At 47.0% G+C, this 22,227-nt stretch overlaps 1 protein-coding gene across 1 annotated transcript in view; it reads left to right on the forward strand.

Moving 5' to 3' along the window:
* LOC111141642 (solute carrier family 24 member 3) overlaps positions 1–22,227 on the forward strand; it is a 486,337-nt gene that overhangs the window by 347,053 nt on the left and 117,057 nt on the right. The window contains exons 4-6 of the mRNA XM_022494365.1: positions 3,461–3,535; positions 6,806–6,890; positions 7,277–7,380. Of these exons, the coding sequence (XP_022350073.1) occupies positions 3,461–3,535; positions 6,806–6,890; positions 7,277–7,380 (264 nt within the window). The remainder of the gene's footprint in view (positions 1–3,460; positions 3,536–6,805; positions 6,891–7,276; positions 7,381–22,227) is intronic.

Here is a 22,227-nt window from a genome sequence, read left to right on the forward strand (position 1 = left end):
GCTCTAATCTTGATTATGAATTCTGGAACACTGAAAAGAAATTTAAAAAAAATAAAAATTTTTAAAAATAGAATAAGAAAATGAATTTCTAAATTTAACTTTGAAAGACTAATGATCATGGAGAAAAACCATGAATTCTATGTGTTGCTTTCCCCTACCTCTGGAGTTCTGCAGTTTTCACTGATTGGTGAACTTGGCTGGATGTTCTTACTGATCTGCTGGGGGAGGGACCTGTTGCAGTAATTCTCAAATGTCTTTGCCCCAGGCGGAATTGCACTGCCCTTGCCAGGGGCCAGGCTAAGCAATCTGTTCAGGATCGCTCTTGGAGCTTTTGTTCCCCAAACGCTTTCCATAGAGCTTTGGAGGATGGGAATGAAGTTGATGGCCTCCCAATCTCTGGCCCATAGTAGCTGAGGGCTTGGGGGCCCGCTCCTTAGTGCACCCTCAGAGAAAAGTAGTCAATCCCTCCCATCTCCCTGGTCTCCGGCCACACTCCAAGTTCATCCAGCCTGTGACCAAGCGTTTTCATCTCTGGTGCCTGGTCCCATTTGGAGTCTTCAAACCCAGCAGATTCCTGCCACATGCTCCCACACCACTCCTTCCAGAGGAGGAAGGAGAGTCTCCCCGGATCTGCCCCTTGTGGGGTCCCTGCTCAAAGAGTAGTGGCCCAGCGATGCCCCAGATCATGGTTGAAGGTAACCCTGAGTTGAGAGCCCAATGCTTCACTCTGTCTCTGCTGCCGGCTTGCCCGCTCTGATACCTGGGAGCTTTGCCAAACTCAAACATCCCCAGTCTATCTGTGATCCCACGGGTCCTGAGACACACTGTCGCCACAAGAGCTCCACCTCCTGCTTTGTCTCTGGGGTGATGTCCCTCAGTGGAGCAGACTTCTTAAAGTTCCGATTTTATGCTCCCCTGCCTTACCACTTGCCAGGAGCCAGCCCTTCCCTCTGCAGTCTCTCTTCCCAAATATTGCCTCAGATTCACTTCTCTGCGTGTCCTGTTTTCCAGAAAGTGGTTGCTTTTCTGTTCTTAGAATTGCTGCTCTTCTTCTCTTTGATCTCCTGTTGAGTTTGTAGGTGTTCAGAATGGTTTGATAACTATCTAGCTGAACTCCTGGGACCTGATATTTAGGTTTCTTACTCCTCCGCTCCTACCCCCCTCTTGCACCTACCCCCTGTACTAATGTGTTTATACAATAGATGATACCCAAAAAGAGATTGTACACACGTTTTATAATATTTTTCACTTAGCAATGTATTGTAAATGCCTTTTCTTGTTGTTAACTGTGGACTAAAATAATCTCTTTTAGCAGGATTTCATTGAGTGATGAACCACAGTTTAGATAACCAATCCCCTATTGTATATTTTGTTAGGTTTTGATAATTTATTATAGTCAGCATTTTGGAAAGAATATCCCCGCTGCATATGTTTTTGTGCACTCATCTGATATTTCTGTAGAATCAGGTAGTAAGATGCATTTTAGAATCTTACAGTCTGGTCAGAGAGCCCAAGCACATAGGTGTGAAAAGGAAAACAAGTTCATAGAGTAGGGGAGGGATGGCTAAATTAGTGCAACAACCAAGAGTCAGAGGCCAGAAAGATCATTTCATGCTTGGGTTGCTACAGAAGGCTTCATGAAGGACACCTGTGAGTGACAGAAACTCCATTCGAGTCATCTTAAGTGTAAAAGGCATATTATCGGCTCATGAAATTGGAAGGCTGACTTTGGCTTCAGACTGAGCTGGGTCCAGAGTTCATGAGGTGTCGTTGAGCACCTGTGTGTGTGTGTGTGTGTGTGTGTGTGTGTATCTGTCTGTCGTTGTGAATGTGTATGTCTGTATGTGTGTATCTGTGTGTGGATATGTCTGTCTGTCCCATCTCTTTGATGGTCTTCTTACTACATGAACTGCATTCTTGGGCAAGCTCTCTCTACACACCAACTGCCTCCAGCATCTCCAAACTTGAGTGGTATTTATATCTCATAAGGAGAGAGCCCCTCTCTCCCAGTTTCTCTGTCAATCCCTCCTTGGCCCCTTGCAGACCTTTTGCCCACCACCACTGTGTGACACAGAATGGGGTGTCCTGGCAGCTAGCCTGGGTCTTGTGCCTGCACCCTGTGCAGAGAGAGGCTGAGAGTGTGTGATTAAGGTCTGTCTGGTGGAGCAGTTCTCAAAAGGAAAAGATGTTGAGAGATGAAAACATGAAAGCGATGTCATTGCAGAGGATGCTGAACTTAAAGGATGAGCCGCTATACCCATTTGATGTTTTAGGTGTCAAGTAACAGGAAAACTCCAAATCAGACTGGTCTGCTGAATGCCCTGTTACGAAGTCCAGAGGCAGGCATGCTCCAGCCTGATATGCTCAATGGCTTGGTGATGCCGTTAAGTTACTCAGAGTCAGCTTCATCTTATATCCCATTTCCCTCAACATGGCTGCTAGGAGCAGTCAGGACTCCTAGCTTCCTTGTCTGTAACCAGTGCTGGAGGTTGGGAAATGGCACCCACTGGCAAGGACTCTAAGACATTTCCTGCCATGTCATTGGACCAGTCCAGATCATGTGTCCACCCTTGAACCACCAGCCATCAGTGGGAAACACTGTACCCTATTGCCCAGTCAGTATCTATTCTGGGAGGAAAGGGTGGGGTCACCTTCCCAGGGGATATGGTGGATATTGGGATGAAACTGGGGCCCCATTGGGATGGAGTGGAAGACGATGCTAGCTGGTCAACCAACAATGGAATCCAAATAAGATTTTACTAATTAGAGAAGTAACCTGAGTTAAACAGGTAGAGAGGTAAGTTATGGCCAAACCGTAGACTTCAGGGTTTTTCCTAGTCAGAGCTGACAAGAAGCAAGATTGCAGAGTCTGTCCTGCAGGGAACAGCACAGTGAACAGCCTCAGTTGAAGTGTTTGTTAATTTATTCCTTCATTGCATACATATTTATTGAACACCCTAATATGCACTGTGCCCAGTGCTAGGGATAAATAAGATAGACAAAGTTCACATCCTCTTGGACTTCTAGTGAGGAAGATGGAGAACATACAAATTAATATGTCAAAGAAAACAAGTCAGGATAAGGTGGATAGAGAGAAATGGGAGGGAGGGGAGTCCAAGGACCCTTGCTTAAGTTGACATTGAACCAGGGACTCGAAGGACATGATGGAGTAAGCCAAGGTCATCTGAGGGAAGCATGATTTGAGCAGAGGGAACAGTAGGTGCAAAGTCCCTGAGGCAGGCATCTATAGTCTGTTTGGTGGACAAGGGGAGAGTGGTAGATGATGAGGTCAGAGATGACGGGTGAGATCGCAGAGGGCCTCCCAGGCGATGCAGTCTTTGTACTTTACCATGTTGCATCCATGATGTTGGAGGGTGTTATTGAAGCAGAGGGTAGACAGACCCTCACCCTATGGCTCTGCCTTGGCTCTGACTTCAACATCTTCTTTCTTCTCTTCCAGGCCATGTACATGTTCTACGCGCTGGCCATTGTGTGTGACGACTTCTTTGTCCCCTCCTTGGAAAAGATTTGTGAGGTACGTGCCTTATATTCTCAGCATGTCTGGGCAGGTGATGCAACTATGCTGCCCCAGCACCCTTCACTGAGGACCTGAGGAGCCCTCCATGCCACTGGGCGGGAGCACCAGGCATCAGCATCCTTCTGAGTGACCAGCAAAATTAGCACAAAAGCTTCATTGGTCCGTTTAGAATGTCAGGGTACTGACCCATAGTTGGGCTTTCACCCCTATGGCCTGCTCTCCCTGCTCCATTCGGCAATTCGTGGTGCTCTTTGTGTCCTATTTCCTTGTTCTCTTTTCCTCTTTTAAATCCTGCTTTCTCCCTTTGTGTTCCTCATCTTCCCCTCCTCTGTTTCCTTCTGCATCTGTGACCTCCCTCGTGGGGTCCTCACCGAGCAGGAGGTCTTCAGCCACACGCCTCCACTGCCCTGCCCCTCTGTACACGTGCAGAAATGCTCTAAGCAGAGGCCCAAGAAGGAAGATGATCAAAGAACTGACCACAGAGAACAGGAAAGGGACTCTGTTCTCACTCAGCCCGGGAATGCCAGGTTGAAGACCAAATGACAGCCCTTTCATCAGAAAATATTCAGCGTATTTAGAACACTTTCATTCTCTTGCCTCTTTCATCTCCGTCTGTTTTGAAATGTAGTTTCCTTTATCTGGAAGCTTTCCACTTTATTTTATTTTTAATTCAGAATCCTGTTTTCCGAAAGCCTCTCTCCCAGACACGCCTCCCATCTGGGACTCATGATCTTCATGTAGTTCTCAGACTTGGTCATCCTTCCCTTTCCCTCCCCCTCACCCAACCCCTGATTGTCTGAGTCACTGGGGGGAAGCAGAGGACCCAAATTGCATTGCTGTGAAGTGTCCAGATGATGCTGGGGCTCTTGGTCCACAAACCTCACTTAGAGATCACTCACTTAAACAGTTTCTTCTACATCCTGGAAATCTGCTTGGTTTTTGCACTTTAAAAATGAATGGATGGATGGATGGATGGATGGATGGATGGATGGATGGTTGGATGGGAGAGAATCGGGCCTCAGGAGCCCTGGAGGGTCTCAGGAGGATCTTCCTTTATTGGGTGGAAGGAGAAGGAGAATAATGAGGTGGCATCTGAGATGGATAGTGGGCACACGTGGGAGCTTTTTGTCCCAAGCAACGTCTCCTGAGCACAGGGTCACCTTATAGGGCAGGAGAGGAGGTGCTGAGGCACCCATAACTGGGGTCATTTGTGATCTTGGAAATACCACCACTTGGTGTTCTATTCATTATGCAAAACAAACTACTCTCTTTCCCACACAACTTTTTTTTATAGCCAACTTATGACCCTGCTCTAGACATGTATGTAGTCTTGTCAGGAAGTATTCTGCTCCATAGGGGAAATCCATAGCACCTGTGAGCACACCCCCTTGGGGAGGAAAAGGGATGAGATAGAGCATGGTCCTTGACATCTATAGGCCTTAGGACACATAGCCACTCTCTGGGGTGAGGCACACAGGGCTGGATGAAGTTCTGGGAAGTTGGAAAGTAGAGAGAGGAAAAGGGAGGGAGATCTGGATGGGGGGCGGGGATGGTTAGGGAAGGGCTTGTGCAGGACAGGATGGGAGCAGCCCTTGGAGGCATTTTTCACATTTCAAGACAACACATTTCAAGGAAAGGTATTTGTGCTGAGAAGAGTCTGAGCTCTGGGACGAAGGGAGGAGAACCCAGGACTGGAATCCGCCTCTGGGGTAGGGACATCAGGGTTACCGGCACTCAGGAGGGAGCTAGGAAGGCTCTTAACAACTATGTTCTTGTAGATAGAGGTGTCCAGAGGCAGGAAGACCCTCTCCTTCCCCCAGCTGGTAATTCGGAGCATCCAGCAAGATGTTACCAGAGCCCAAGTGAATTAGGGATGAGAGAGGAAGGGAGGTAAGGAAACATGGGAGAAGAAGCAGACTTCAGGGTTTGAAGGAGAGAGAGAGGAACTGGAGATGAGCTCAGGGTGTGGACTCTGTGTCTCATGCCCATTAGGGACCCTGAGCTGGAACAGACACAGCAGTCCTGGGCTCCCAGCTCCTGGCAAGTCTTGATGGACCACCAAGGAATGTGAGCTCTGTGTTAGGTCACCTTCAGGGACTCCCTGTCCAGGGTCTCACCTGCACCCCTCACAGCCACACCTTTCAACTGGAGGTATCAGCACCTCTTAGAGTCTTCTCAGAACCACATGTGAAATTGAGCTGTTCAGTCCAGAGTGAGGGATCCCCCGGACTCCAGATCTAAGTGCTCCATTAGGGCTCCCACAGCAGCCCATTGCTGGTCCATGGAGTCAGGGGCCTACGCCGAGGCCATGCTGCCCCTCCATGGCCGAGCAAGGAAGTGCAGCTGATCATGCAATGGGAAGAGGGACTGTGTCATTCAAGACTAGTCTCTCCTGGCTGGGACCCAGCAGGAAACCCGCTAGTTACTGACAGCGGGGGCAGCGTATGTTCTGAGTCCTGACTGAATGCAGGACGGCTAAACACACTAACCTGCCTCAGATACCTGTATATTTGTCTCATCTTCTTGTAGATCACGTTTTGGATTTACAGACAGGGTAACTCGGGAGGATTCATTGTATAGAACATCTTGGACGGCTCCACATCCTTTCCACTCAGTCTTAGTCTCACTGCTCCCCCACCCCATTCTCCCAAAAGGGGGTTCAAAACTGCATTAGTGATGAGCAGGTTTCAGGAGGGTGACCCCTCCACCCCCAAAGCCACTATAACCTCCTAGAATCCAGACTTGCAAACTGATTACCGGGAGCCTCATTTAGCCTGTGATAGGCATTTAGACATACCTAAATATGCCCTTAGGCATATCTAAAGAATTACTGGGGAAAAAATAAAAAATGTTTTGCCTAAAAATGTGGATTTGGACATCCCTTAAGAAGTAAGGCTATTTGACAACATGGAGGAAGTGAGTGGCATACCTTTAGAAAGGTGGTGGACCCCCACCATGCCTCACACTAGCCCATCCTCCCCCTCCCCCCCCCCATTATCTGCACACCACCTGGGGCTCCTGGGTTGGGGATTCCTAGATCTTGTCAAGAACCTTTAACTCACAGAGCTATGGAGCCCCTCCCTCATCCTGACCCTGAGGAGGATGGCCAGGGGAGCTGTGTCCCAGCAGGGGATGGTGCAAGAAAGATCCAGCTGTGGGAGGGGGATGGTTCTGGGAGGCCCCGAGCTCGGGACTTCAGGAGTCATGATCACCTTTGTTCTCAGGGGAGTCCCAACTCACCTGTGCTTTGTCCTTGCTCCTCTGTAGCGCCTGCACCTCAGTGAAGATGTGGCTGGGGCCACGTTCATGGCAGCAGGCAGTTCGGCCCCAGAGCTGTTCACATCCGTCATAGGTAGGTGATGACCTGGGAACATCTCTCAGCCCTGCCCTCTCTTAAGGACAAGGGCTGTGGGGACAGACAGCCTTGCAGTGGGTTGGCGAATAGGAAATGAGACTCTTGAGACCCCAAGGAGCAGAACACCCGTCTTCCCGCCCCACTGTGGTTGCTGTCATTCTTTTACTTAAATGACACTTTCACTTTGCACAAGCATGTCCCAGTTCCTGTGCCAGTGCCCCCACGGAACAATAGCCCCAGTGCAGATTTTAAAACTTTCTCCCATCCTCAGCCATTTTCCCGTGGACCCTGAGAAAGGTCTAGCTAATACTTGTGAAAACTTCCCCACACTTGCATGAGGGTAACTGGCCACAACAACCAGGCTGACGTCAGGTCTGTTTCAGGGGTCTTCATCACCAAGGGCGACGTGGGAGTCGGGACCATCGTGGGCTCTGCAGTGTTTAATATCCTGTGCATCATCGGTGTCTGCGGGCTCTTTGCTGGGCAGGTGAGGCCGGCAGTGGGACGTGGCATGGGGTCAGAGGGGACAGCGTGGAGGTGGGGCATGGGGGCCGGTGGCCTCGGGCAGCAGTGACATGGGATCTCACACCCCAGGAGGCTGCCCAACTGGGACTGGAAACTGTCAGGCACCATTGTTTGGTCTCCATGCTGATGGCTTACGGAACACCTGGGTCCACATAAATAACTGACCAGCCTGAAGGTACAGGCTACAGATCTGAAGGTGTCTAGCTCATTTTGAATGTCATGATCTGGACTGGAATGACCTAAAACAATTTAAGGTATGGCTTTTCCTCACTGGCGATAAAGGAAGTGAGGGAGAGAGAGACGGAGGAAACGACGGATTTTCCTTTTCTGCTAAAAACCATTTGCTGCCGTCACAGCATACGATGGTTTTCTGGGACAGCCATCAAGCCATTTATTTTTGTGGTTACTTTAGCTTCATTCTGGGATCCTGAGGGGCTTTGCATGCCTGTGTTTTGTCTCTGGAGGCTGTTGTACTTCCAGGGACTGTCACGGGGTCTGGTGTCTGTTTTGGAAAGCCTTAGGAAGACACCCAGAAGTCACCTAAGTGCAAGGCTCACTGGTGGCCCCAAGCAATGCTGAGGCACCCGTGTGTTTGCCAGCTCTGATGTCCTAATCCTCTCATGGGAGCTTTGATCCTGAGCTCTCCCCAGACACCCGGGCTTGAAGATCTTCTAGGAAAAGCACCTTCTAGAAGCCCATTTATGGCACTCCCCTTGCTTTATTGAGGAGCTTGGTGATCCTAACCAATTCCCTCACTGTGAGGACACAGGGTCCTGCTAGAGGTGGTTAGCTGGTCTGAAGGTGAAAGAAAGTGCCTTTGAACCTTCTTCCACACCCTTTTCTGCGCCCCTGTGCTGTCCAGTAAGCCGGCCAGGGGTACCCATCCTGCCTGTCTCTCTAATACAGACTGGAGAGTCTGCAGGAGACACCTGGAATACCGTTGCAGTTCTCCACTACTCATTTCTCACTGCCATCACTTTATGCCCGTCAATTTGTTCAGATTGCCTGATGGGTTGGCTGCTTGTGGGTAACAGGCAGAGGGACACTTCGATGTCACCAGGAATGGGCTCCAGAGCCCGCTGGCATGTCCATACACGATGATTGAGTTCTGCCCAACTTGCTAGACTGACATTTTCTTTTTTCTCAACATTTTGACCCATCATCTCTAGTCTTAGGTTGTATGGACCCACAATGTGGGGTTTTTTTAGACTTATAAATATAGTTAGTTCCCCCCCAAACCCAAAAACCAAAAAACAAGTCTCTGTCTTTGCCTCTGGTGCCATTTGTGCTTGCGTGGATCTCATCTTGTCGGCTGTCTTCTTGTTGCCTTGTGGAGATGAATAGTCACATCCTCAGAAGAGGCTGTTGCCGTTCACACTCTCTTAATTAGCACTGTCACCATTAGCAGTATGATTATTAACCTGGCCGTTATTCTCATTGTCATTAGTGCATTAGTCATTTGTACCTGCAGCGTGATGGAAAGGCGAGCCCAAAGGGGGAGAAGCCACGTAAAGAAATGAAACAAATGACTGGGAGGTACATAGAAAATGCCAGGCAACTAATTACATATGAAGTGGTTTGCATTCATTTGTATTCATAATTTATTAACAATGTGGTTAATCACTGGCTTGGTTAGAACACCAGCTTAAAAGGCAGATTGCTTCCTGAACTTCAGCACGTGCTGGTCTCGGTCACTTTCCTCCCTCTGGAAGGTCTTTGCAAGCAGAGAGAAGTAGCCGTCACTATGTTGTGAGAAGTCGCCTGTGTGATGATTCTGGTTGCCAGCACTTCCTTCTGTTTCTCCTTGTCTTGTGCCCACTTGGAGATGGCTAAGGCCATCCACCTCTCTTCTTCCAGCAGTTTGTAGAATCCCGGAAGTCTTTGCAGAGGGAGGAAAATTATGTTTCAGAAAGAACATGGATCCGGGACTCAGACTGGCCTGGGTTTGAATCCCGACTGGTTTGAATCCCGACTTTGCCCTTTGCTGGCCATGAAATCCTGGAGAAGTGACTTTATCGCTCCTCTGAGCCTGTTTACAAATCTATGGAGCAGGTGGCTCTAAGCCTACCTACCACCTAGCATCGCCATACAGGTGAAACAGAACAGGTTCAGCATTAAGCAGCAGCCAGCCCACCCGGTAAATACTCAATAGAAGATGCCACCATCGGCTCGCAGAAGAGTAACAATCCCTGGGGTCCTCACCTCCAAATCCCACCACAAGTCACTGTGATCCTTTGGCCAAGAAGTTGGTGGACTCTACTAACTAGTGGAACATCCACGGGGTGCCAGGTGGGGAAGGAAGGGAAGGTCAGGAAGAAGTTCTTCTAAATGAAAATCAAAATGAGAAGATGCAGATAGAAGGGCGGTCTCAGAAGACCAGGCTTTGCCTCCATGCTGTCTCATCATTGAGAGGGAAAGGAAAAATGGGTGAGAAATGAATCCTGCCTTACACCCGGAGAAGCATTCCCAGGTGGTGGGCCAATGCTGTGGAACACCGCAGCAAGGGATGGATACTGGGAATTGAACTGATTAATAAATCCAATCATGGGTCTTACTTAGCATGGTTATTTATGTGGCCCCACACTTTCATTTGGCTGGGAGAATTCCCTGAGAGTGCCCGCAGGCCTCTTTCTAATGTATTCTGGCCTGAAGGGCTGCTCATGACCAGGTCTGTTACTCATCTGAAATCAAAGTAATTAAGCAGTAAGCTTTGAGTTCCTGTCTCAATTAGGGTTCTGATGAATTCGATGTAATTAAATGTCTGCCGTATTTGCAGTTTGCAAACATACCCAGCGCTCTGGTGTTCGCCTAAGGTGCTTTGGGGAGTTTTATGGGACAAGAAGAAAATTGCTTCTTAGAAAGTGGCTTTTAGAGCAGTCCTTGGCATCCCCACAAGACATGTACAGGGCTGTAGTCCTACAAGCGCTTTATTTAAAAACAAAAAATAGTAAGAGAGAGAACACCAAGCTCTCGGTACAACATACTAATATATTTTGCATATTGTGTGGCAAGAACTTCATGCCAATTTTGTGAAACAATGTACTTATGAATTTAAGTCCACCATCCAGCACATGTTAGGCTTTAAAGACACAAGCACAAAGAGAAAGTAAACCGTTTAAGTGCATCCCAGATTAAGATGTTCATATTCCAGTTATTACAGGCTGGCAGATGGCTCCAGTTTATAATAAAGAACTCCAGCATCAGCTCTCCTGGCATTCTCGAAATGGGCCTGATGATCCCTGGCAAGGTGCATCTAAGCTTGGCTGACTTCATCTTTCTCCAAATGACACCCTATCCATGTTGGCCCCTTTACACAAACCAAAGTAGCACCCAGAGGTTGCACATCTGAACTGAAACCTGTCTTCAGTTGGATTTCCACAGGAGAGTCTAAGCAAACAAGTCTAAGCAACTACGACAGGTAGTTGATCTGGAAGGTGATCCCAGGACATGCCAGGGAGGGAGTCAGTGAGGCCAGGAAGAGAAACTAGCCAAGGAAAGTGTGCTTATTAGTAAGTAAGTTACCCCTATGGGCAGCTGAGATTTACTTCTTCTGGGGGAATGAGAGACTATCTAGAATACAGGTTTCTAAGGTATCCAACCCAAGGGAAAGGGAGTTGGGGTGCGTATCCACCAGGCTCCACCAGTTGTTGGTAAGGACTGCTCCTGCTGGACATGGGCAGGACTGACTTTTGGAGAAAACACCCAAGCTAAAAGACATAGAGCCTGGGCCTTGGAAGGACCTGAAATGGTAAAGGTAGGAAGACAGGAGTGCAGCCCATAAAGCATTTGCTAGAAACTCAACTAAGCCTTTAAAAATAAGCTACCTATGTGGTCTCATTTTCACCTCTCCTGGATGAAACACAAGCTTCATAACTAAGCTGGCTATTAAGAATTCAGGGCCAAGACATCTTGCGTTAGGAAGTTTCCTCTAGTGCTAAAAATAACAGCTACCATTCCAGGCACTCACTGCTTCCAGTTAGGACACAGAAGACCTCGGCTCCCATGGGGACACCAAAAACCAATCTAGAGAATATAAAAATCATACTCGTATATGAGACCATCAGAGAAGAGATGAGGTAGGAGAGACTTGATGAACTAGCTTCCAGAGAGAGGAGCCCTCTGTCAGTGAGCTGAGACCTGGCAGGTCTGGTTGCAGGGAGAGCAGAAGGCTATGAAGATCCAGAACTGTGCAGGGTAGAGATGAAGCCGGGTGAGATACTGGCGGTGCTGGAGATAGCTGGGAGGTCCTGGTGTCTGAAAGACTATCACATACACTAATAATTTTTTCAACAGAGGAGAGTAGTCCTTTCCACCCCTCCCCAAACTTGTCTGGAAAAACATAAGTGAGGTAGGACCGAGAAGCAGAAAGAGATCATTTCATCTGTGCCATCTCTCATGTCCTCCCAGTCCCCAAAATCGAGGAATCCAAAATCCAACCCTTGGTACTAGGAGACTAGCCCTTCCTACAGAAGCTGGGTGGGTGAGGTGGGGCTGACCACAGGTGACCCACCATTCACTCCCAGTCAAATGAACACTTCCTGAAACATGAATAATCACTCCCTCGCTTTAGCCAGCGAATGAAAGCGGAACTTGACATTTGTTGGGGGTGTGGCGGAAGAATCAGTATTATTCTTCAATTCTCAATTTTCTTCTGTATATAATTTCCAGGATGCAATAATAAAATCCAAAACCTGTGAGGAGGCGGGAACAGGACTCATAACCAAGGGAAAGCAGCAGCAGAGGCAAACCACAGATGATCCAGATACAAGAATTAGCGGAAAAGAATTCAAAATATCTATCTTAAATAGGGACAGATGGGAAAAATAAATGAATGGTTGGGGAATTTCAGCAGAGAAATGGAAAAAATAAGAAAAACCAGATTGAATTATATATATACAATTATATATTATGTAATATATTATATATATTATAATATATATTGTATAATATTATATATTATATAAAATTATGTATTTTATAGATATAATTTCAGTCTGGTTTTATATATATGTAAACAACCCCTACTCTCATTTATTAAACTTCCCCAGTGTGCAGGTACCACAATGTGCTTTATAAATGTTTGTAGAAATATACCTACTGAGTTTTTTTTTTTAAGATTTTATTTATTTATTTGAGAGAGAGAGAATGAGAGAGAGAGAGAGCATGAGAGGAGAGAGATCAGTGGGAGAAGCAGACTCTCTGCCGAGCAGGGAGCCCAATGTGGGACTCAATCCCCGGACTCCAGGATCACGACCTGAGCTAAAAGCAGTCGCTTAACCAACTGAGCCACCCAGGTGCCCTACCTACTCAGTTTTAAGACAGTATTATCATCATATACAGCAAGGAAGAAGGTATCTGGGTGCAGGAGAGGCTACCTTGAGCTGGTGAAGCCTGGATTGGAGCCCACATCACTGACTGTAAAATCCATTCTCCTTCCTCCTGGGGAGCCTATGACTTAAAACTCCCCAGATGTTGCTATTGCATTATTATGGTTAATGTTTCTGTGTTCTCTAGAAGTGGGTAGTGTAGGAGCTGGGCCAAGGCAAAGAAGGGACCTGTCCACAAATGGTGGTGTCCTGGGATGGGTGTTGAAAGTGCTCAGCCCAACCAGTGCTCAACTAGAAGCTTCTTTTATAATCAGGTGGCATCATCTACCACCAGACTTTCACTCCACTAAACAGATTGGAGGATTCAAGCTAATAAACACAGTAGGAGCCCACAAATAACCGCAGTTTACTCTGTTCACCTTGGCTCCTAGCTTATTGTTTCCAGACAAAATCCGACATGTGACTTAACCTAACCATGTTAAGTTCCCAGTTCTGGGAAGCATCCAGATTCCCTAAGAGGCTGAGGGACCGAACAGATGAGACTGAAAAACCCCACCCACATCCTTGGAAATAGGGCCTGGAGGTCTGTCATTCTCCCTAGAAAAGGAGATGGAAGTACACGAGGGAGAGTGAGTGATGCCTGGAATACTCGAGGGGTCAAGTTGCTTTACTTTTTGAGTAGGAGAGGATAATTTGTGGTGGGAGAGGAAACAAAGGCCAGGGCCTGGTCTATCTGGAGTCCCTGGATCTATCACATTCCAGTGAAATAATAATTTCTTCTAGTGACATCTGCCAGCCACATGCCTCAGGAAGACCTTGCTTGAAGGCAGATCCTGAGCCCTAGTTTGAGATCAGCTGAACTTGGAAGAGCAGATGTACCTGCTGGAGCCCCATCTGTAGGCTCAGCTCAGCTCAGATTCATGGACCAAGCTTGGCCTTGGGCAAGAGACAGACCTCGTTGGGCAGTTGGCACAGGCAGCGTGAACTGTCCCCACTTGATGTCCCAGTCCTGTAATGGGCTGTCTGCCCTCACAGTTTCTGGTCATTTCTTTTCCCTGGCTATTCCTACTGCCTTTTCAAGGCCGGGTACGGGCAGGCCTCCATACCTGATCTTTCCCCTGACACACACTTGTTCCTGGCCCCAAGTTCCATTAAAGTCACCCACCCACCTCTGGGTTGCTCCATCAGAGGCTGATGGCCTCTGCATCCTCATCCCAGATCTCTTCCTTAGCTTTGACTTTGGCTTATGGCACCTGTCTCTGGCTTATTCTACCTTCTTGAAATGATCTCTCGAAATCAAATCCATTCCTGGACCCACATGTAGACTAGTTCAGAGGCTTTCAGTTTCAAGTAACAAAAAATCCCCACCTCTAACTGGCTTTCTAAATGGAGGGAATTTATCAGTGTCTGTGAAAAATACAGAGGAAAATGGACATCAGGCATGGTTTGCTCAGGGCTCCGGCCCACTTTCTGTGATTCTCTTATCACTAACCTTCTCTGACTCCTTCCTCAGGCTATCCTTCAAGGCAAAAGATGACCATAGTGGTTTCACACACATTGACCAGAAGTGAAGGAGAATGTCTCCCCACCGACCCTACCTCTCATCCCCTACCTGGCATGATCAACCAAAAATCTGAGTGGGCCATCTTGGGTCACCTACGCATCCCTGAACCAGTCACTATGGCAAAAGAACTAGAGTAATCCAGTTGGCTTAGGGTAATCAAGAACCACCCACCCGTTTTCTTCTTCTCTCCAGAGCTAAAAATGTGATCAGTTCTGCCCCAAATATACAGCTTTTTACAGAACAGGTAACTGACTCCTGGGCAGTCATGAGCTGCCTCAGTGCCTGCTTCCCCTTGGCTGGTGTAACGCAGATGGTAATACAGTGCACAGATCCGTCACAGGTCTTTGTGTGAATATATGCTTCCATTTCGTTCAGATGGATCGCGAAGGAGTGAGATTGCTGGGTTGTATGGTGAGTGCATTAGTAAGAACAAACTAGCGGGTATTCAGCGTACCTGAACCATTTTGTATTCCCCATACTATGTGAGGTTGCAGATGCTCTTCATCTTCATTAGTACTGGGTGTTACTGGTTTCCTTTTGTTCTAATATTAGCCATTCTGATGAGTGTGGGGGGGCACCTCACTGTGGTTCTAATTCACATGATCCCTGATGAATCATGATGGTGAGTGTCCTTTCATGTGTTTACTTGCCATCCAGTATCTTCTTTGATGAAGACTCTGTACAAATCTTTGCCCGGTTTTGTTTTAACTGGAGATTTTGTCCTCAATGCCACTGTTCAGAGATCCTCTAACCATCCCTTCGGACCTCCCTTCTAAGTCCTTCTGTCCAATTCACTCATTTCCAAATCAGTAGAGCCTGAGGCCATTCAAAATGATTCAAAGTGATCTTGGCCATGTTTTGTTTCTTTCGTTACTTGCAAGTGGGTTTGCAAGAGGTACTCAGAAGTGGTACTCCTGAGTTATGTGGGAGAAAATGCAGAGGTCACCTCTCTTCGTCTAGCATGACTTTCTGTATAGCAGTCACTGAGAGCTGAGATGCACCCTTCCAGAAATGGCACCCAGCCTCTGGCAGCCAGGGCCAGACATTCCTCCCATGTAATTAAGTCTCACGTTGCTCCTTGAAAGTGAGCAAAGGGGATGGAGTTTCAGATCACCAGCTCCATCCTTGGAAGGGGAGTTCTCAATGTTGGCCAGACTTCAACACATAAGGAGACCAGAACGTTACACCCATCATGGCAGGGCATCACCCCATTTCAGCACAAATGACATTTATTTTCATGATCATGTCATGAACACAGCATCCCCGACACTGCCTCCTGGTATAGATGAGTGGGGCTCTTAGCAGGAATCTACCCTGTGGGCTGGTGCCAAATTGAACCAGAGCCAGGCCACCCTAGTGAAATCGCAGAAAGAGCTATAAACTGTGGACATCCAGGCCCTCTTCCTCACCAACAGCTGGACCTGAGGTTGAGGATGAATGCAGGGAGGACAAAAACCCATCTGACAGACGGATGCTTGTTTTATATAGTATTTCTCTTTAACTAGCACTCCTTTTTTTTTTTTATTTTATTTTTTCAGTAACCAGCACTCTTAAAGTCCCTAACCATGTGCCAGGCACTGTTCTCACCACTTTGCATAGATTAACACTCTTGGTCCTTACAACAGCCCTATGACAAGGACACTGTTTTTAGAAAAGAAGAAACTGAACTCCAAGAGGCTGAGCAGTGTGTCAGTCACAGGACCGGAAAGTTGAGAGGCTTTTAGGGCTTCAGGGGTGCAGCCCTGCTCAGAGAGCTGATTTCCACCAAGCCTTATCCAGAAAGCTCCCTTCCGTGTGGCAGTCATCCTCACCATCCCTTGAAGGATCCTCAAATTCCCCCTTCACCCCCCAGTGGAATGTGTGTGTAGCGTCTGCTGAGCTTACATTCTTCTAGAGGATTCTGGCATCTTGGGCCTATACACCCACACTTGGATCCCATGAAAGCTCCAGGGGGCCCAGGCACCCCAACACTTGACACAGAGATTCCCTCACCAAGACACTTGGCCTTTATTCATAGCCAGACCCTGCAGATGCCACTAGGGGAGGTGAGGAATTCTAATCATGACCTAATTCCACCCCAGGCAAAAGTTTGCTGGAAAGCTTCCCATGATAAAAATGTTAGCAAGTTTAATGTTAAATGTTAGCAAGTCATGAAAGTGTATCTGCAAGCAGGACAAAGAAGGCCTTCTGCTGGTGGCCACCAGAATCCTTCCTGGTCTTAGCACTTGTCTCCACCACCACCCCAACACATAGGGCATTGCATGGGCTGTGACAGAACAGACCAAATTTCATGTTTTGGATCCCAGCAGCTATGATCAGAGTGTCCATGGCATGAGCCATGGTCAGCCCCTGACACCGTGAATCCCCAGTACTTATGATCCCGGGCATATCTACACAATAACATTAATTAAAGGTGGTTTGTCTCTTTGTATTGTCATCTATGAATTTAAAGCCAGGGTAATAATCCATTGATTGTGTTCTGGGAGGAAATGTTTTTATTATATTCCTTCTTTGGTTAGTTCATTCATTGATGCAACAAATGTTTACTGAGTGCCTAGTATATTCTAGGCACTGAAGAGATACTAGGGGAAAAATTACATTCTAGTTGTGGGCTGTGGGATCTTAAATACCCAACACAGATAACAGATTGATGCATTAGATAGATGACAGATAGGCAGACAGATTGATAGAGTTTGAGATAGTGAGGGAATTAAATGAGGACATGATGTGTTATGCCAGGTGGTGGTCAATACTCTGAAGAAAATAAAGCAAAGTAAGGGTCACAGAGAGAAGATGGGAGAAGAAATACTGATTTATAAAGGGCTTCCAGGACTTACAAGTCCCTTTCTAAGTGTTGATAGTTCAATGTGAATGAGAAAAAACTTCTGTTTTCCACTCCGTGAAGAAAATGGTACCATCTACAATGAAGATTGGTTCTGGGCACTGTTTTGAACATCTGAGTCTCTCTGAACAGAGGGAACATGCCCCACAAGCAGATAGACAGTTCTTGCCCTAGGACAGTGTAAAAGGTTGGTCTGCCAAGCTTACAGGGTAGAATAAGGATACACCAATGTCAAGCAGAGCCAGAAGGGTGTATGCAGTGACCACCACCATCCCCATCCACCATAAGATGCAGGAGGAGGCTGCAGAATTGTAGGGAAACTCTTTCCTGCCAGTAGGGAATCATGATGCGTGGTGGGAGTTCTCTGAGGGCCCGGCCTGGCTCCATCTAATTCCAGCTGTATCTGCAGCACCAAGAGTGCTACCCACATATAGTAAGCACTCCATCAACCTTTGATGAATGACTGACTGATACACTGATGTGGGGCAGGGGAGGATGGATATATGAATCAGAGATACAGTTCACGGTGCCCCCTGGCCTGGCACAAACATGCTCAGGAACTGTTTGATAAGTGTTTGGGCTTAGACAGATGCAGGGATGAATGTCCCAACTTGCCACCAAGAACCCCAAAGGCAAGGTGGATTGAAACAGCAAAAACTCTTCAGGAAGAACTTGAGACATAGTCATGAAATCTAATTATTGATTTTTATGTGGACTTCAATTCTTGGATCCATTCACTGCCTATTATATACAGAGGAAAGTTTCCTCCCTTTCTAGAGCTCATAGACCAGTAGGAAACCCAGGCAAAGGGCAAGTAAACCAATAAATGATGATGTAATAATACAAAACAAGAAGTTCTTGAAGACAGTGCATTGGGATATGGGGTGACTGGTGGGAAAGGTAGAGGAGGAGCTTTGGGAAGGGTGGTCTGGAGAAGGGTGTCAAAGGAACCCCAAATCATGAAGGCAACTCCATATGCAAATCTGGGAAAGAGTAGTGGGTCTTCAGACAGAAACAAGTGTGGCATGTGTGTGGGTCAGGAAAAGGGTCCATTTGGAAGAGCCTACTGAAGGCAGAGTGTGGCTGAGAGAAAGCTCTGGTTGGAATCAGATCATGGTGGAATTTGGGTGAAATGGGGAGCCATTGGAGAGTTATAGGCTATAGAGTGACATTACCTAATTTATACTTTGGGAAATTTACTCAAACTACCCTGGGGGAAAAGGCACCCTATGGAGACAGATGGTGGCAGGGAGACAAGTTAGGCAAGTCTGTGGGGAAGCATGAGTTGAATTTGGGGCAGTAACAACAATAAGAAGTGGTTGTTAGACACAGAATATTTTTGGAGATGGTGCCAAGAGGATTTACTGATGAATTAAAAATGGGAGTGACAGAATGAGATAAATCATGGAAGATTCAGGATTTTGGTCGTGATCCATGTAAATGGGGCCTGGCGATACTAACAAGTACAAATTGGTCATGACAACTGAGGAGGGTTTGTTTTCAAAGACTAGCCAGACTATTATCTAATGTATTCTAAAGTCTACTCTGGTATGTCAGAACCAGAAACTTGGTAAGGGGGCCAAAATACATTGTGAGGTTTTATTTTTTGTAATTCAAAGTCTGATCAGCCATCTGTTACTCACCAGCCACTTTGCAGGCCAGCTTTTGTCACTAACAGCCCTACTCAGCCTGCCTGAGCAGCCCAGCCCAACTGTCTTAGAGAGCCACTGCTCCTATTGGTGTCACTTCAGTGAAAGCCCTGATTAGCTCCTTCTAGGGCCTTAGATGCAGTGAGACCTGAGTCCTGGATGGCACTGCCCATCTTATGTCAACCTCCATCTCTGTGAATTTACAAGTGACACCTGGGAGCTCCGTAGACCCGTGGTGGTCATGATCTTGTGTTTGGTGAAGTCAGATATGCACAGTTGAAATCCCCAGCATTTACTGTGGTATGGCTGGACCCATCGTTTTCTCTGTCATTTCCTTTCCCCTCCCTACCCTGGGTCCAGATAGAGCTGGGATATTATATCAGGTCATATTAGGCTGCGGTACCATAGGGTTGTCTTTATTCCAGGTTCTCTCAGTTCCCAGTGAGCCCTGTCTCTACTTGGTAATTCATCAGGACACAGTTTGCAACTTGAAAACTGGGGAAGCAGGAGGAAGCAACCAAGGAAAATTTTGTGGATTTTTTTTTTTTGCCCCCTGTTTTTTTTAATGTGACCAAACACTTTTTATAGTTCACTCTTTTCTATTCCAGGCCAATCTCCTTTTATTTATGTGAAGTAAGACATTTATGCCCTCCTGATCCAGCTGTTCTTTCCTGCAGGGGAAATATCGCTCTGCATTTATTTATTTTTTTTTTTAAGATTTTATTTATTTATTTGACAGACAGAGATCACAAGTAGGCAGAGAAGCAGACAGATAGAGAGAGGTGGAAGCAGGCTCCCTGCAGAGCACAGAGCCCGATGTAGGGCTCGATCCCAGGACACTAGGACCATGACCTGAGCCGAAGGCAGAGGCTTTAACCCACTGAGCCACCCAGGTGCCCCTCGCTCTGCATTTAAATGGAAACCTTAAGACTGGACCTGAGCCTGAATCTCCAAGTGAGAAATAAACAAATGTCATTAACCTTTCCAGATAGCGTGCAGACTGTTTGGGGCAAGAGGAGAGCTCATGTACCAAATATCTGGCTTTTACAGGCAAAGTCAGTTGGAGTAGAGGGTGGCCTGGGGCTTTCCTCCCCCTGACTCAACCAAGGGGTGGCTTACGTTTACACAGCAGGAAGGGGAACTCTCTTTCTCCATAGTGGATATATGTGAGCTGCCACTCTCAAAGTGACTGGGGAAGAAAATGGCTTCAGTGTGCTTTATTTGTGATTTTCCCCCGTAAGATCAAGTTGGGGCATGGAAAATAAGAATTAGGGTACTTGATGCAGTAACCCCCCTTTGCAGGGGAACTCAGGGCTTGGTCAGCTGTAAGCATGAGACCCCTGGCCTTCATCATGTCAAGATCTTGGTCATGATACAGTAAATCTTTTTTTTTTTCCGTTTCCTTTCTCTGTCTCTGATCACTGCAACATGCAGCTGCTAAAAACATGGGTTCTAGGTTCCCCATAGCATCTTTGCCTTTTTCCTTTTTTTGCTTTTTAATAATATATAACATTCTTCTGCTTCCAGCTACCATCTATTTTTATTTTCAATTAAAGACAGTTTTAGTATTAACAGCTCATCTTTATTGGTTTTTCATCTGAGTTAATATAAAATTTTATAGATATATATATAACTCAGTGCATGCTTCCATCAACCCCATGGAGTGGCTGTTGTCTTTCTCATTTTACAGATGCAAAAACTGAACCCAGAGAGGGAGGTGGGAAAACTTGCCCCAAACCACAGAACCAGGAATAGCAGAGTTGGGATTCAGAACTAGGACATCTTGTTCTAGAATTTGTATCCTTAATCCTTGAGGAACAAAAACCAGCAGAGAAAAGTAATGTGGGGAGGTCTCTCATGGTGGAAGGTTGTAGGAAAACACGTTTTGTGATTGAAAGAAGAGGCCCTCCCAGATTGTCAGATAGCTCTTCTCTCTGGTCTCGAAGTGTCCCATGTATGGGGTTTCCTTTAAGTCCTTCTGTTTTAGGACTTTTTATAGAAAGTGCTGAGATCAGCAGCCTGGGGGGCTGTCTGTGAGTGAAAAACCAGATGATGTCTCCTTTCAGCAAGGGAGACTCTGTTCTAAGCTGCATTTATACATGCTCTGACAACAGCAGGTGTTGAAGTGTGTTGTGGGACGAAATGGGTGTCGGGACTCTCTCATACCACTGTTAGAGTGCAGTGCACTTCCACAGAACAGAGCAGCAGAAGGCTGGCCCTCCCACCGCCCCACGTTGATGGGGGCTGCCCCTGATTGATTTGTGCAGCCCATTCTACCCTTGGCCTATATTCTTTCCTTTAGAGGGGTCTACTCTGTTTCAGGGAAAAGGCAAAAAGATTGAGAGGGATAGCCAGGTGGGTTCCTACTTGACCCAGGGAGGCAAAGCCCAAGCGTGTCCCTTGTGAAATGTCGGTTTCGTTTTCAGAACCAAGTTTCTTTTGGAGCCCTTGGGTGGCTTGGTTTTGCTTGTGCAACCTGTGAGCGCCCAGGGGCCAAGTTGAAGGCCCACGGGAATTTTCCTGAGAGAAGCCTCTGTGTTCTCTGCACAGAGCTGTGAACCAAAATGTGGCAGAAAATCTATTGCTTTTACCCAAGTGCTAAGTTCAACTTCTGGCCTTCTTAGCCTCCCCTTGGCCCTAGCTTGGACTGCCAGATACTGCCAGGGAGAACTGGACAAACCCATGTGTGATTTAGAAGCAAAAGGATCCTTATGAATTATAAAGTCTCTGGTCCTGACTGGCCAGGATTGGGGCTGACTTCACTAGTCCTGCCTAGTCCTTGCCCAGAATTCTGTGGAGTTTTGGGTCTGAGCACACCTGGCCATGCCATAGCATCTGCCCACTGAAAGTTCCCAACTGTCGAGCCAGGTCACTCAATGGGGGATGGTGGTACATGCTGCCTTTTTTCCCCCTAAGATTTTATTTATTTATTTGACAGAGAGAGAAGGAGATAGCACAAGCAAGGTGAGCTGCAGACAGTGGGAGAAGGAGAAGCAGGCTCCCTGCTGAGCAAGGAGCCCGATGTGGTGCTCAATCCCAGGACCCCAGGATCATGACCTGAGACAAAGGCAGACGCTTAACTGACTGAATCACCCAGGCGCCCCTCAGGTGTCAGTTTTGAGTTGTAATTTGACAGATTTCTATTCAGGCCGCACTTCACCTACTTTCCAGACTCTCTCTGTGGTGCCTAAACTGAGCAGACCCTGCAGTTTTAGTCTCCCTCAGATGAAAGCTGGCCTAAATTGTAGTGAAAGGGGGCAGGCTTTACTGAGCACAGGGCACAACATGTGCATTTTCTTATTTATTCCTCATAAAAACAATCAGGTTAGGGAGGAGTCAAGATGGCGGAGAAGTAGCTGGCTGAGACTACTTCAGGTAGCAGGAGATCAGCTAGATAGCTTATCTAAAGATTGCAAACACCTACAAA

This window comes from Enhydra lutris, unplaced genomic scaffold (assembly GCF_002288905.1).
Source record: "Enhydra lutris kenyoni isolate GAN:26980312 unplaced genomic scaffold, ASM228890v2 scaffoldscaffold6, whole genome shotgun sequence".
Classification (NCBI taxonomy): Eukaryota; Metazoa; Chordata; class Mammalia; order Carnivora; family Mustelidae; genus Enhydra; species Enhydra lutris.